General features: G+C 45.6%; 1 protein-coding gene across 2 annotated transcripts in view; it reads left to right on the top strand.

Moving 5' to 3' along the window:
- Positions 1-16,237, top strand: part of DOCK1 (dedicator of cytokinesis 1) — a 556,534-nt gene that overhangs the window by 106,948 nt on the left and 433,349 nt on the right. For both annotated transcript variants that reach the window (XM_005225872.5, XM_002698580.6), the window contains exons 19-22: positions 2,729-2,826; positions 9,109-9,198; positions 9,530-9,630; positions 14,038-14,172. In XM_005225872.5, coding sequence (XP_005225929.2) covers positions 2,729-2,826; positions 9,109-9,198; positions 9,530-9,630; positions 14,038-14,172 — 424 coding nt within the window. The remainder of the gene's footprint in view (positions 1-2,728; positions 2,827-9,108; positions 9,199-9,529; positions 9,631-14,037; positions 14,173-16,237) is intronic.

Here is a 16,237-nt window from a genome sequence, read left to right on the forward strand (position 1 = left end):
GCCAGACACGACTGAATGACTAACATGATGATCTTTTCTCAAAAGAACAATGTAGAGGTGAACCTCAGCCTCCTTCTAATCCAAAGTGCCACTAACTTTGCTTGAACGGATTCAGATTATTAACTAGCCTCTGTTTAAAAAAAAATGCTGGTAATTCTTATGAGGTAGAAAGCTCCCTTTGGAGAAGGCAATGGCACCCCACTCCAGTACTCTTGCCTGAAAAATCCCATGGGCGGAGGGGCCTGGTAGGCTGCAGTCCATGGGCTCGCGAAGAGTCGGATTTGACTGAGCGACTTCATTTTCACTTTTCACTTTCATGCATTGGAGAAGGAAATGGCAACCCACTCCAGTGTTCTTGCCTGGAGAATCCCAGGGACGGGGGAGCCTGGTGGGCTGCTGTCTATGGGATTGCACAGAGTTGGACACGACTGAAGCGGCTTAGCAGCAGCAGCAACAGCAGAAAGCTCCCTTAACCCCAGGACTGAGAGCATGACTGAGCAGGATGTAGCCTTTCTCATGACTTCCCTTTTGATTAGAAATTAAAATGTGTCAGCTTTCTTGATGGATGACTAAAATGTTCATCTCTTTGATGGATGGCTGCTGCAGGTCTTCCTGCTGGCCATCATGCTAAGTGCTTTTTCCATGTCTTACTATTTAATTCTTGCACCAACCCTGTGACTCAGGGAACCATGCACCCATTGTTCAGATAGGAAAACTGAGGTGAAGGTACTTGTCCAAGGTCATAAAGCGGTTCTTGCTGCTGTTGAGTTGCGCAGTCATGTCTGTTTGTGACCCCATGGACTGCAGCATGCCAGGCTTCCCTGTCCTTCATCATCTCCTGGAACTTGCTCAAACTCATGTCTATTGAGTTGGTGATGCCATTGAACCATCTAATCCTCTGTCATCCCCTTCTCCTCCTGCCTTCAATCTTTTCCACCATCAATGTCTTTTCTAATGAGTCAGTTCTTCACATCAGAAGGCCAAAGTTTTGGAGCTTCAGCTTCAGCATCAGTCCCTCCAATGAATATTCAGGATTGATTTCCTTTAGGAATAACTGGTTTGATCTCCTTGCTGTCCAAGGGATTCTCAAGAGTCTTCTCCAACACCACACTTCAAAAGCGTCAATTCTTTGGTGCTCAGCCCTCTTTATGGTCCAACTCTCAGCATGGCCCAACTGATGCTTGAACCTATGCTATTCCAAATACACTAGGATGTCCCCCTGCATTTTCCTGTTTGTAACGCTTACCTTCAACACCTGTGCTTGGGTGAGGCCATATAAATGAGAATGTGTGTTTGGTGCTTATCACCTTTTATGTGGTTTGACCTTTATGGAGTTTCCCTGATTGCTCAGATGGTAATGCAGAAGACCTGGGTTTGATCCCTGGGTCAGGAAGATCCCCTGGAGGAGGGCATGGCTACCCACTCCAGTATTCTTGCCTGACAGTAATGCAGGAGACCTGGGTTCGATCCCTGGCTTGGGAAAGTCCCCTGGAGGAGGGCATAGCTTCCCACTCCAGTATTCTTGCCTGGGAAACCGCAGGAACAGAGGAGGTTGGCAGGCTACAGTTCATGGGGTTGCAAAGACTCTGACATGACTGAGCGACTGACGCTTTCACATCCTTAAATTATAATTGTCTTGTGTTCACTGAAATTCTACTTTATTGCCAAAATTATGTTTTTCTTTTCAGTATTGACTAGGGTTTTTTTTTTTAATAGAGACAGTGTCTGTAGCAGAAGCTCATTCCTGATGAGCATAAACAGTACATTAGATGTGTCTTGCTAGTTGTGTTTCTTCACGTAATGGGATATTAATATGACTTCAAGTGAGAGTTGTGTAGGCCCACGTCTTTTCCTCGAGATGTTTTGGAGTCTGTCTTCATGCCTTAAACAAAATCATTTCTCAACATTGTCTTACACAATGTCTTTAGTCTGCAAAAACCAATGCATTCAACTTGTGGTTTTTCTGTTAGAAAACAAACATAAAGACTCCGGAAAGGCCCAGCCTTGGTGAGGGCGGCAGGCTCAGTACAGCAGTGGCCAGCGTCCTGTCTCCTTCAGGGACTGCCCCCTTGCATTCTCAGCACTGCGTTTGAGTTGGTTATTTTATATCGCATGCCCAGGCCGTCAGTCATGCCCGACTCTTTGCGACCCCTTGGACTGTGGCTCGCTGGGCTCCTCTGTCCACAGGATTTCCCAGGCAAGAATACTGGAGTGGGTTGCCAGTTCCTCCTCCAGGGGATCTTCCCAACCCAGGGACTGAACCCAGATCTCCTGTGTCTCCCCCATTGCAGGCAGTTTCTTTACTGCTGAGCCGTCGGGGAGGCCCGTATTTTATATTATTTTATCTTAAAAAGTAAGAGTCTTATTCTCAAGCAGGGAATAGCCTCTGGGGAGAAGCTGCCAGGAGCGGCTTCGCAGGCCTGCTGCTGCTCTGATTTGCCTTCTTGGAGGTGGAAAGGCTGGTCTTCCTTTCATGGGCTCCTAGCTGCCTTTCTGAAGCTTTTGTTTGTAAATCATTTCATGGTAAATGTAATTGAAAGTAATGAATTCAGCTGCACTGGGCATCAAGGATGCCTCTAGAAAAGTATTGAAATGTTTAGCTGGCGAACATTTCCAAATAGACTTGGTTTTTCTGTTCAAAAAGTGATGTTGGAGACCTGATGTGATGGGTGCATGAGGGGGACCGGGTCCTTGCTGGGAGGAACTGATTGTCATTTCTCGTTTTCAGTGGACCTGCTGGGGCTCCTGAAGTGGCGATCCAACACCAACCTGCTGCAGCAGAACCTGAGGCAGCTGATGAAGGTGGACGGCGGAGAGGTGGTGAAGGTAACACGTAGTCCTAAAGTGTAGGAACAGGGGTCGGTGCGGCCTCCTAGAACAGCCGCGCCTCCAAGACATGGGGGTTCGGTTTCACATTGTGGTGGGAGAGCAGGTCACATGAATGATTTGGTTCCTCGATGCAGATCGAAGGGATGCCCACGCCCTGCTGTAGTCTTTCGAGTGTGTGGTAGCATCGTGTCAGAAAAGCTAGCTACGATATAAAATGGGTAACCAACAGGGACCTCGTGTACAGCACAGGGGACCAAGCTCATTATTTTATAAAAACCTGTAATGGAAAAGAATTTTAAAAACTATAATATATAATATATTATATAATGTATTATGTACAATATATAATACATATATAACATATATGTGTGTTTATATGTACATGGATATATATGTATGACTGAACCACTGTGCTGTACACCTGAAACAAACATATTGTAAATAAACTATACTTCAATAAAAACACCCCCCCGATAAACCTTCCAAAATTAAAAAAAATCATGTCCATACCTTAATTAAAAATACCTTGTTGAGAGAAATGCTGTCACCCTAATCTTCAGTGGTTGGTAACCCTTTTGCAGTAGTCATATCAGAGATCGCTGATCACATCACCACCACAAATATAGCAATGAAGAAGCTGGAAATAACGTGAAAATTATCAAAACGTGACCTAGAGACACCGAGTGAGCGAGTGCTGTTGGAAAAACGGGGCCGATAAACTTGCTGGATCCAGGGTTGTCACAAACCTTGGGGTGGTAAAAACCAGCATGCCTGCCGAGTGTGATGAAACGCGGTCTGCCCGTGTGGGGCTCTGGCTCTGACCCCTTAAACCACTAGTATCTTTGGGATGTTGACGCATGCCTCTAGGAGGACAGTCCTCCTTGGACCCTGGTCGGGGAGGGTGGCCTGGCTTCACTGTGAGGGAAATGGTCTTTGGAATCAACTGAGTCTAGGACTCTGGGTTCTCACTGTGGGGCTACCGTAGTTTGAATAACCTCGTTTAAGCCTTGCTTTCCCTGCCATAGCCTGTGTCTTTGCTGGGCTTCCCTGGTGGCTCAGACAGTAAATAATCTGCCTGCAATGCAGGAGACCTGGGTTCAATCCCTGGGCTGGGAGGATCCCCTGGAGAAGGGAATGGCCACCCACTCTAGTATTCTTGCCTGGAGAATTCTATGGATAGAGGAGGAGCCTGGCAGACTACAGTCCATGGGGTCACAGAGTCGGACACGACTAAGCTACTAACACACGCACTTTCCCTGCTGTAAAATGGACAGGACCAGAGTGCCGTGTTCAGATGACCTTGTGGAGGCTGCGTAAGGTTCTGGCCCTGGGAGGCGGTCCAAGAGTGTCACGATTTATGGTCATCACTGTCCTGCCGTCCTGGCTCTCGACTCACGCAGAAGCCCTGTCGTCGATGTGGAGAACTGCATGGTGTGTCCGTGAAGTCGCAGTCTTCAGTCTTAGCTGCTTTCCCCCTCTGCAGCCTTGGTTTATTTCTTAGCCTCTCACAGAGCAAGCTCTGGAGCAATGCTGGCTGCCCTCCCGAATCTTCACCTGAGATCGGACAGTCAGACTGGTTTGATTGGAGGTCCCTTGGAATGCTCAAATTTGGTCCTTGTTGGCACTTTTGAGTGCCTGTCTGTGGCCACTGGGCTCCACCCGGGCTGGTGGCAGCAGGCTGGCCCCCCTGAGCAGGCTCCCTGCTGCCACGTCTGTGCTGCTGCCTCGTCCCGTACCCTCCGTGAGATGCTTGCGGAGGGAGACAACCTTATCTCTCTAAAAATTAATTACTTCAAATGGTCTCAATTAAACAGCAGTGTGGTTAGCTTCAGTATAAATTAATTCGGTGGCGTCGCTCTCCTGAATTCATTGTATAACCATTCAAACATATCCTTGCTAATCTTCAAAGTTTAATCATCTTTTCCCGGCCCTTGTCTTCTTCTCTGGGCTTGGACAATGTTAATTGTATTTTAAACTTCCCAGGGTTCTATGAATTCCCTAATTCAGATGAACACTGGCTGAATAACTTCACAGCACTTCTTTAAAAGACCCGCAGTTAATGAAATTGTGTCCTCTTTCATTTTGCGGCCCCTGTATCACATCAGGGATTACTTGTATTTCTGTTGAACTTTTGTTACACTGACCAGGGAAAATCTAGAGCCATCTGGTTTTATTGCCTTCCTCTGTTCCTTTTAGCTGATCTATTATCATCTCCTATTGTTCATCCCTGGAGGTGATTTTTCACCTCTCTCGTGACCCTTCCTGTGTCCACTGGAACTGCCCAGGCCTGGAGGACCGGTCTGGCCCTTACCTGGAAGGTTTATTCTTTCCAGTCACCAGCATGTCTTAAATACCCTTAGGCCTAGAGTGGAGAACGGACTCATCTGAGGACCACACAGGGTCCCAGCCTGCATGGGGGGCTGCTTTCCATTATATGGAAGAACATTTATAGGCTGTGCATCTTATTCCACTTATTTAAGACTCCCCTTTTGTATACTTGTAACTTTTTTCTTAAGATTTTTTTTTTTTTTGGATGTGTACCGTTTTTTTAGGAACTCTTTAGAGGAATTAAAGAACCTCTTGATGAGGGTGAAAGAGGAGAGTGAAAAAGCTGGCTTGAAACTCAACATTAGAAAAACTAAGACCATGGCATTCAGTCCCATCACTTCATGGCAAGTAGAATGGGAGAAAGTGGAAGCAGTGACAAATTTTCTTTTCTTGGGCTCCAAAATCAATGAGGACAGTGACTGCAGCCACGGAATTAAAAGGCACTTGCTCCTTGGAAGAAAAGCTATGACAAATCTAGATAGCATATTAGAAAGCAGAGACATCACTTTGCCAACAAAGGTCCATATAGTCAAAGCTATGATTCTTCCAATAGTCATGGACAGATGTGAGAGTTGGGCCATAAAGAAGACTGAGCACCACACAATTGATTTTTTTGAATTGGGGTGCTGGAGGAGACACTTGAGAGTCCCTTGGACAGCAAGGAGATCAAAGCAGTCAATCCTAAAGGAAATCAACTCTGAATATTCATTGGAAAGACTGATGCTAAAGCTGAAGCTCCAATACTTTGGCCACCTGATGCAGAGAATCAACTCATTGGACAAGACTCTGATGCTGGGAAAGATTGAGGGCAAGAGGAGAAGGGAGTGGCAGAGGATGAGATGATTAGATGGCATCACGGATTCAATGGCCATGAATTCGTGCAAACTCTGGGAGATAGTGGAGGACTGGGAAGACTGGTGTGCTGTAGTCCATGTGGTCGCAGAGCTGGACACAGCTTAGCAACTGAACAACAGCAACATTTTTTACAGTCTTTATCAACTTTATTATACTATTGCTTCTGTTTTGTCTTTTGGTTTTTTTGGCCTCAAGGCGTGTGTGACCTAAGCTCCCTGATCAGGGATTGAACCTGTACCCATTTGTACTGGAAGATGAGGTCTTAACGACTGGACCACCGGAGAAGTCCCTGTGTATTTGTAACTTTTACTAGAAAGATGACATTGCCTGATAGACTGTTGAAAGTATTTGGTCATTTGGAAAAAGTGACATTGCTTGAAGAAAATATTTGTTCCTATGAAAATGGCGATCGTGGTTTCCAGTGGATGGTCTTGGAGAGAGTGGGAGTCAAAAGCAGCCCTTTCAGGCCTTGGGTGGGGCCCACCCTCAGGACACTCCTGTCCCTGCAGTGCTGCAGCGATCCAGGCCCCGGCCCCTGTTTCTGTGCCATTCATCTGGGTGGGGCGGGTGGACCTATTTCCTCGAACTGTGCCAAGCCAGGGCTTGGCACCTGTTGAGTCTCTTGGCAGGAACATTGGGCTTTTAGCAGATGGCATCAAGTTTTGACCTTTGCAAAGCATTTACAATCTGAAAATGATGGGAAATGATACAAAAGTAATGAAGGTGGTGCAGGATTACATAATTACGGAGTTGACAGAACCACGGATGTCTAGGCCAGAATGCCTCCTGGTCCGGCTGGTCTCATTCCCCTGCCCATTTCTGTGTGACACTTCCTGGCACGGAATAGGGGGTTGGAGGCACAGTGGGACAGAACGAGGATTTTATGCCTGATGGGTCTCGGATTGCTTGCTAGGTCTGGGAGCTTGTCGTCTCTTGGGAAGAAGAGCTTTGTTAGTTGTTCAGTCATGTCTGACTCTGCAACCCCATAGACTGCAGCCCGCTGGGCTCCTCTGTCCATGGACTTCTCCGGGCAAGGATACTGGAGTGGGTAGCCATTCCTTTCTCCAAGGGATCTTCCGGACCCAGGGAGCCATCCCGGGTCTTCTGCACTGCAGGCGGGTTCTTTACCATCTGAGCCACCAGGGAAGAGCTGTGGGACCCTGAATGTGCAAGCTTCCACAGCTTGGGGAACTAAGGGGTGAGCTCTGGTGGGAGGGCAGGTCTTTGGTTTCTCAGTCTCGAGATCCTCTGGGGACATGAGAGGCCCTGGAGTTCTGTGTGTGGGCCGAGCAGCCGAGGAAGACCTGGTCCAGGGATCTCACACAGCCACTCCTCTGTCCTAGCTGTGGGGCTGTCTCACTTACTCCTTGTGTTCTTAATAACCACGTGATCGAGACATAGTTCACATACCAGAAAACACCCTTTTAATTCATACAGTTCACTGGTTTTCAGTATATCCACAAAGTTGTGCAACTACCTGAACGATCTTATTTCAGAACATTTCCATCACCAGAAAAAGAAACCCTGTACCTGTTGGCCATCACTCCACTCTGCCTGCCACCAGCTGTCTTCATAGACTTGACTATTCCAGCTACTTTATGTAAATCGAGTGACAATATATAACATTTTTTCTTATTCTTTTCCTGAGTACAGTGCTTTCCAGGCAGGTGGTGGCATGTATCAGAACTTCATTCCTTTTTCTGTTTAAATAATAAATACTGCACTGTATGGATATGCCACAGTTGATGGGCTTTCCCAGGTGGTGCTCGTGGTAAAGAACCTGCCTGCCAGTGCAGGTGACATAAGAGACAAGGGCTCAATCCTTGGGTCAGAAAGATCCCCTGGAGGAGGAAATGGCTACCCGCTCCAGTACTCTTGCCTGGAGGATCCCGTGGATAGCGAGCCTGGCAGGCTGCAGTTCACGGGGTTGCAAAGAGTCAGACCTAACTGAGGTGACTTAGCATGCAAGCATTCCATTCATTAGGTGATGGACGTTGGGTTGTTCCCACGTTTTGACCATGGTGAATAAAGCTCCTCTGAATATGTGCCCACATTTTTGTGTAGATACACGTTTTCCATTCTTTTGGTTTCACACCCAGGAATGAGATTATTGAGTTGCGTGGTAAATCTACATTTAACTCTCTGATGGATTGTCAGTTGGTTTTCCAAAGCCATTGCCTCATTCTACATTTCTACCAGTATATATATCAGGGCTCCGGTTTCTCTCTGCCTTTCTCATGCTTAACTGTTGTCCATCTGTTTGATGATAGTCACCACGCTCTGGATGAAGTGATAGCTCACCCTGGTTTCAGTGTGCAGATCCATAGTGACTTCACGATGAACATACACGTACTTAATTCCCTTGTATGGTCACTAGTCCACCGTGTGGCATTTTGCCTACCCCACCCACAGGGAACTCATTACTTCCAATGCAGCCTTTTTAGTTCATCTTATACTTCTTTCTAGGGAGAACAGGGGAAGGATTCAAAGATAATTTCTTGTGTGACATAACTTTGAAGTCTCCTAATTTTTTCAAAATTATATTCCTAGTATTTTGTCATTCTATGCTGTAATATTTATTTGGTGACATAGTAGGCTATAATAGGATTTCTAAATTACTGTTACATAAATTAAGCACTTCCTGGCCCCCTGCTCTGTACCCCAGTTTCAGAATCACATAGCACCTGTATTTACAGAAGATCCTTTATTAAACTAGAATTTGTCCCTTTGTGGAACTGCCCACTCGCTAGCTCAGGTCCCACCCAGGGTGAACGGGATAAGTCAGATTCAGTCTTCCTGGGGTTGCTGTTGAACTCCTGGTCTTGGTGAAAACCAGGAGAAGGGTTGGAGAGGTCCCATGGGGGGTGGGGGATGAGCTCTGTGCATTTCCTTGCTGCACATCCTCCACTTAACTTAGGGTGGCTTGTCTTTGTTCTGAATTCGCTCATCTCAGATTTTTGTCACATGTGTGTCGTGGCCGTGAAGAATCAGTAGGTGCTGTTCGGGAAAGCTGGGTGTTGGGAGTTCTGCCAAAGGTGATCGGCTGGGGAGAGTTGGAGAGTTGGTATCGCCTGTTGACTTTTTGTGTCCCTCCAGTTCCTCCAGGACACCTTGGATGCCCTCTTCAACATCATGATGGAGAACTCGGAGAGCGAGACCTTTGATACGTTAGTGTTTGATGCTCTGGTAAGGGACCTTGACTTTGCATCTGCTTAGAAATTACGGGGCTTTCATGTTGCAACCTTTGAAGCTGGGGCGGGAGCCGTCACCGTAACCTTGAAAACGTTTTCAGTTGTAAGCCCAATCAAAGCAAATGAATTGAGAGGTAGAAAGTTTCTTGTAATGTAGTGCTGTAGTTATGGATGTAATTGTCAGCGGAAGAAGAGATAAACTGGCTGGCCAGCCTGTGTCTGAAAATGTTAGTGCCCAGGTGACTCGCACAGAGGTGCAGGTGATTCAGCTGAAGATTCCAAAATGGTTTGCATCTCTTTTGCTAATGAAAATATTAATTTAACAGGTATTTATCATTGGACTAATTGCTGATAGAAAATTTCAGCATTTTAATCCTGTTTTGGAAACCTACATTAAGAAACACTTTAGTGCAACCTTAGCCTACACGTAAGTTGTTTTTTGTTGTTTTAAAACCAGTTCTTCTTTTTGTATCTTTGTTAAGACTCTTTTCCGTGTACTTTTGCCTATGGTTCTACATTTCCCTTCCCCAATGGTGAGTTTCCTGGAATCATTTTTATTACTGTTTTCCTCTTAACAGACCTAAAAATCTTGGAAAAGATAGGGGATGCATTATAGGATTCTGGAATAAATTCTTGTTCTTCTCTACACCTTTCTTTTGTCTTTGAGTTGTTCCCTCTATGTTTGATGAAATGGATAAATGGATACAGAGTGCTTGCCACACTGCAGCTTCCTCACAGCCATTTGATGAATGAATGAATGGATGTGGTCTTGTCTTGAGATTATTGGTTATTTAGTGTGAATATTAATAAAATTCAGTCTTATACTTTTCAATCTATTTCTTCACTCTTTATTTTTTAAGGTTGCAGGTGATTTGTTTATTTTTGCTCTGTTGGATCAAGCTGGATAAAATAATTTTTTTTTTCTTTTAAAGTGGTTTAGTGATGTTTAAAGAGGCAGAATGTTAATGTTGTTCAGATAAAACATCTGCACGTTTGGCAATTATTTTTAAACTTCATCTGGATATTGGCTTTTAATACTCCTACATTTCTTTCTTTTAAAAATTTTTTTCTTTACATAGTTGTTTTTATTGAAGTGGCATTGATTTGAAAGGTGGTGTTAGTTTCAGGTTTACAGCAGAGTGATTCAGTTATGTGTGTGTGTATAATATATACATATATTCCTTTTCAGATTCTTTTTGCTCTTTAAAGAGTTCCTCTCCTCTGTTCCAGAAGCTTCAGCTCTGACTAACTAGGATTCTGACTCCCCACCCAGCTGTTCTGCACTCACCTAGCTGCTCCCTACCTGGCCCCCTCTCGGGTCCCTGGGAGTAGGGCTCCCAGGGGAAGGTGTGGAGCCTGGTGTCAAGGCCACAGCCCTGGGACTTGCTGCCACGGCTTGTGTTACCACGGTCACTTGCAAACTTAGGTTGCTTCGCGTCTCTGAGCTTCAGCCTTCTTATCTGCACAACAGCACGGTTGTAGGTTTTCTTGAGAATTTTAATAAGTTCTTAACGTGTCAAGTGTTTGGAATAATCCATGGCACTTAGCACCAAGCAGTAGTTATATTCCGTTATTATTAGAATTATTAGGGCGAGTTCCTCGTTCTCTCACAGTGGGATTTATTGGCACTGATTCAGACTGTTTTCTGTGTGAGCTGCAGTGAAAAAGAAAGGTTTAATATTTTAAAGAACATTTCACTTAGATTCCTTAGAAATGATTCCCTTTTAGGGCCAGGAACTTGAATCGAAGTTCCCATCTGTGTCTTGCCCCTACTTAGGTCAGAACCTGTTGTCCCTGGCTGCGGGAACTCAAGGTCAGCGGGCCTGTCCCTGGGTCTCGGACTCTTCTGTATCTTCAGTAGTGCTTGTTTATTGTAGGGCTGCTGGTGGAGCCCCACGTGGCCAGGAAGCAGGGGTGTCCTCAGGCACACAGGGCAAGCTGTGACAAGCTTGCTGCTTGCTGGCTAATCAACCTTTGTTTAAGACCTTCAGTTCTCTCTGTGGAGAAGCCCAGTTGGCCCGCACTTCAGACCTGCAGACTGCTGGTCGGGTGGCACCATCTCGCTATAGCAACCAAAAGGAGTCAGTGCAGGGTTCGGGGGGGGGCCTGAATGCTGCTCTGGGTCCCATGTGACCTCCTGCTGTGTCACTGCCACCATCCTCCTTTACTGAAACTGGGCCCAACAACTGTTCTCAGATTAGAGTTTTTACTTTCATTTTAGAAAGTCAGAACGGTGGCAAGGTCACCGTGCTGCAGGCCAGGTCCTCTTTCTGGCGTCCCCTTGCCCTTATTCTCAAAGGGGGAAGCATACCTGGGGAGCATTGGGCAGGTTAGTCCATGGAAGACACAGAAAGTACCATCTTACTGTTAAGTTACAACAGGATGGAGCCAAGAATCCGTATCCTCTCATCCAGTCTGTCATCTGCAGAAAAATTTTTAATTTCGGAAAATAAGTGTTCTTATCTTGTTTTGACTAACCAGCAACCCCAAGTGGTTCTTCAGCCGTTGGAATCTGAGCATTTCGCCTTGAAATGCCAGAGGAGATAATTGAGGTTCACGCAGTTCTAACGCAATCAGGAAGGCTGCCTCTGCCCTAATGAAGTGTTTGCAGCGTTCTCCAGCCCAGGGGACATTCTAGTACCAAGCATCATCACAAACAGTCTCTCCCCTCCCCTGCTTGGGGGGGAGGTGGGTGGAGGCTTAGATTAGATTCCCATCCAGGCAGTTTCTTTACCTCTTTCCTTTGATAAATGTTGAGATCTGGAGCCTTTCTTTGCAAACAACTCTGAGAAGAAATTAACGAAGACTAGAGGCAATGGGTGTTACTTCTTAGCTTTCTAAGTCACAGAGCAGGTGCTTGCTGTATGGGTGGTTCACGGGGCAGAGTGACCGGGGCTGGTCCAAGCCAGGAGGGAGGGAGGCGTCAGCTTTTGGGACGGTTCTTCCCCAAAACCAGCAGGACGTGCTCCTTCTGTGCACAGACCTGCCTTTCCCGGAGCTGGTTCGGGCCTCCTCCCCACTGAACCGATGCCCCATTGGTCTGGTCCTCTCACCAGTTTGGTCTTTCTATAGTTACAAGTGGTGTGACGGGTGTGGATTCGGGTCCTGTGACTTCCTGATTTATTTTCTGATTCTGGGCCATGCTTTCCTTCTTTTTGTTCTTTCCTTTGACTGAACTTTTGGAAGGATTTCCAAAATCTGTTTCTATGGAATGAATGTGAAAAGTGAAAGCGTCAGTCGGTCAGTCATGTCTGACTCTTTGCGACCCCATGGACTGTAGCCCACCAGGCTCCTCTTATCCATGGGATTCTCTGGGCGAGAATACTGGAGTGGGTAGTCATTCCCTTCTCCAGATGGAATGTATATTTCTTGGGCTATCAGTAGGGTTTAAGAGAACAGGGTGTGTGGGGCTGTCAGTTTGGGAAAGTATGTTTTTAAACTGGGTGAAACAGCTTTTATGCCCGGACTTGAGAGGCTCTGCCAGGCCTCGAGAACCATCACAAGACTTGTAAGGGTAGATACCTTCCCAGGGTCGGGACCAGGGGAACCTAACGGGAGGGGATCTTTCTGGCCTCACTTCTTCAGGACACACTGCCAGGAAGGCTCCTGTGACAGCATTGTGAGGTTTCTTGAGTTCTTCATCTTGATCAGTGTTAGAAATGATTTCACATCCACTCAGTCGCACCACAGCCTTTTTATTGTGATTTATCAGTAAAATCGTTTCTCTTAGGTTCTTCCGAGGTCATCCACGAGCCAAGTTTCAGTTGCTCTTATGAGTGACTTGTACTAATCTCAAATAACAAGCTGGTGCACACTGGCTCCTAACTTTACGAGAAGAGCTGTCAGTACCTTGGCGGGTTGTTGTTGCTGTTGTTGTTGTTTTTTATGAATATTTAAAAGCCAGAAGGAATTCTTGTTGATTACTGAAAAAGTTAGGGGGTGGAGACGTTTGGTTTGGGGGTAATTTTGTTGGTTGTTGTCATACAAGTTTTACATGTGTTGCTAGTTTTTGAAGTTACAGTGTAGCCAAACGCACCACAAGCTGAAAATACACTGAAGTGATTTAATTATTCCTTTATGATTTAAAAGGCTTGACTTGAAGATTATTAGTTTATGGGCCAGTAGTTGGCTCTGTGGTAGAGAACCTGTCTGCCAATGCAGGAGGTGTGAGTTCAGTCTCTGGGTTGGGAAGATCCCCTGGAGGAGGAAATGGCAATCCACTCCAGTATTCTTGCCTGGGAAATCCCATGGACAGAGGAGCCTGGCATACTACTGTCCATGGGGTCATGAAGAGTCAGACATGACTGAGCGTACATGCATAGAGGTAGAAAATGTAGACATTTGGACAGAATTAAAAACTGATTATTACTCTTACTGCCTCTATCATTTGAAAATAGCACTCAATTGAAAAAAAAGAGCATTATGAAAACAGATATGTCTGTAAAGAAAACCCCTTTGATTTTGTTGTTGAGCATTGGAATGCTAGATCACCCACCGAGTCCTGGGCTTCTCCATCTGCAAATTAGGGGTAAAACTGAACACTTGTCATACAGTGTTGCTGTGGAGAATAAATTATATAATACTCTTAAATGCTTAGGAGGACATCTAAAACTTAGAAAATGCTTGTTAAATGCTCAGATCTCGCTCCTCTGAGAGTTGTTTTATGGGTCACTTTTAATCTGTTTCGAATACATTTCACAAATATGCACATACTGATAATTTGTGAACCCAGCTAAAAAGAACCCAAATATCCACTTGTATATTTCTGCCCCAGTTAAGAAATGAGATACTGTAGTCGTCTGAATTTGTTGATGTGTGTTTCCGTTCCAAACAGGAAGCTGACGAAAGTTTTGCGGAACTATGTGGACAATGCCGAGAAGCCGGGAATAAGTGACCAGCTGTATAAAGCCATGAAGGCTTTAGAGTACATCTTCAAGTTCATCGTGCGTTCCCGGATCCTGTTCAACCAGTGCGTGTCCCTGTGCCAGCTCTCCAGAGGGCTGGGAGGAGACTCTTTTCTTCCTTCCTTCCTTCCTTCCTGCGTCTTCTCCCTTCCCCTGCCTCGTTCTTCTTTGCCTCTCTCTCCTCCTCCCCTTCCTTTCCCTGCGGTCTAGCAGAACATGGCAGTTAACAGACAGCAATTCTGGGCTGGAGCTGTCCACGCTCACCCTAACTGCTCCCCAGTGGAGTAAAAGGCAAGCTCTCTGAGTTTGAGTCTTGAGCCCTGAGTCTGAACTGTATGCCTGTGAGTCAAACATTGTCTCCTGAAAGCATTGGCATTTTGTCCGACACAGTACAGACTGAACACCCAGAGTTCTACAGTTCTTTTCAGTGTTATTTTACAGAGGAAAAAAACCCCTTGAAGAACACACAAAATTAAAACAAGCCACATCAACAATAATAAACAGCAAGGTAAATTAACTCACCTGGGAAGGTGGTGGGGCTTCCGCCCTCTTTCCTTCAACTAGAATCATGTTTTGTTTCTGGAGAGAGGTTCCTATACACGAAATGGCCTTGTGCATGGACATTCAGTGTTTTAACTTAGGGATGTGTTTCATGGATTATCTGGGCAAATTTATGAGTTGTTTTCAAACTTTAAAGTGGATTGGGGTATTTCCGATCCACTTTAAAATAATGACTTCATCATTTTATAGAGAACATTAGTGTTTTTTCCTAGATATCTATAGATGAAAGAATGGGGCTAAAATAAATGAGGTTTCAGTCGGTCCACAACGTTTAGCTCTGAATGCAGAGAGGAGAAGCAGGGGTAGGTGGGACGCTGGGGCGTTGAAGCCGACTCCCGCTGCTGCTGTTTGCGGAGGCTCCTGCTTAGGGTGCCCTACAGTGGGTGATGCTGCTCCTTGTCAGTTATGGGAGGGTGATATTCTTGTGTGAGTCCGAAACACAGAGATGGAGTTTAAGAATCAGTGTCCCTCTGATTCACAGAGTACATGTCGCCTTTAAAAGCACAGCCCTCTTGAAATGTATCAGTGAATATGGGGAATTGAGGGAGTGTGGACCCAAGTCGGTACCTCCTTATTGACTCTTCATTTTGTTGGCCTGAAGTTGGCTTTCCAGAACAGCCAGGGAGAGAGGGGAGGTATTCACGAACCAGTCTCGTGTACCCTGTGGGGCACGTAAGCCAGAGGAGCAGGAGACTGTGTGTAGAGCTGTAAGAGTCACAAACGGGGTGGTGCCCTCCACTGATCAGTGGCCACAGCCCCTGTGTTACTGGACAAGGATGGCCTGTGCTGTGGTCATTCTACGGTTCCTGTGAGTTCAGACCCGTGGTTTGAGGCCGTCATGCTCTGCTCCTTGACTGAAGAATACACTCTTTTACTTTGCTTATCATGGATAGGTGTGAATCTTGATGAGGGTCACGAAGCTTTCTGTTTTTGTCAGGGTGAAACCTGTTGATGATTTTCTCACTGTCAAGGTGTGAAAGATGACTAAGAAAGTAGGGTGTTTTTTTTTCTCTGTATTTTATCATATTTTTCAGTAAAATTGCTTCTACAAAAAGGAACTTTTTGGAAGCCCATGGTAGAGACCTAACAAAAGCAGAAGATATTAAGAAGAGATGGCAAAAATACACAGAAGAACTGTACAAAAAAGATCTTCACGACCTAGATAATCATGATGGTGTGATCACTGACCTAGAGCCAGACATCCTGGAATGTGAAGTCAAGTGGGCCTTAGAAAGCATCACTACGAACAAAGCTAGTGGAGGTGATGGAATTCCAGTTGAGCTATTCCAAATCCTAAAAGATGATGCTGTGAAAGTGCTGCACTCAATATGCCAGCAAATTTGGAAAACTCAGCAGTGGCCACAGGATTGGAAAAGATCAGTTTTCATTCCAATCCCAAAGAAAGGCAATGCCAAAGAATGCTCAAACTACCGCACAGTTGCACTCATCTCACACGCTAGTAAAGTAATGCTCAAAATTCTCCAAGCCAGGCTTCAGCAGTATGTGAACCGTGAACTTCACGGTTTTAGAAAAGGCAGAGGAACCAGAGATCAAATTTCCAACATCTGC

The sequence above is a fragment of the Bos taurus genome, chromosome 26, assembly GCF_002263795.3.
Source record: "Bos taurus isolate L1 Dominette 01449 registration number 42190680 breed Hereford chromosome 26, ARS-UCD2.0, whole genome shotgun sequence".
NCBI lineage: Eukaryota > Metazoa > Chordata > Mammalia > Artiodactyla > Bovidae > Bos > Bos taurus.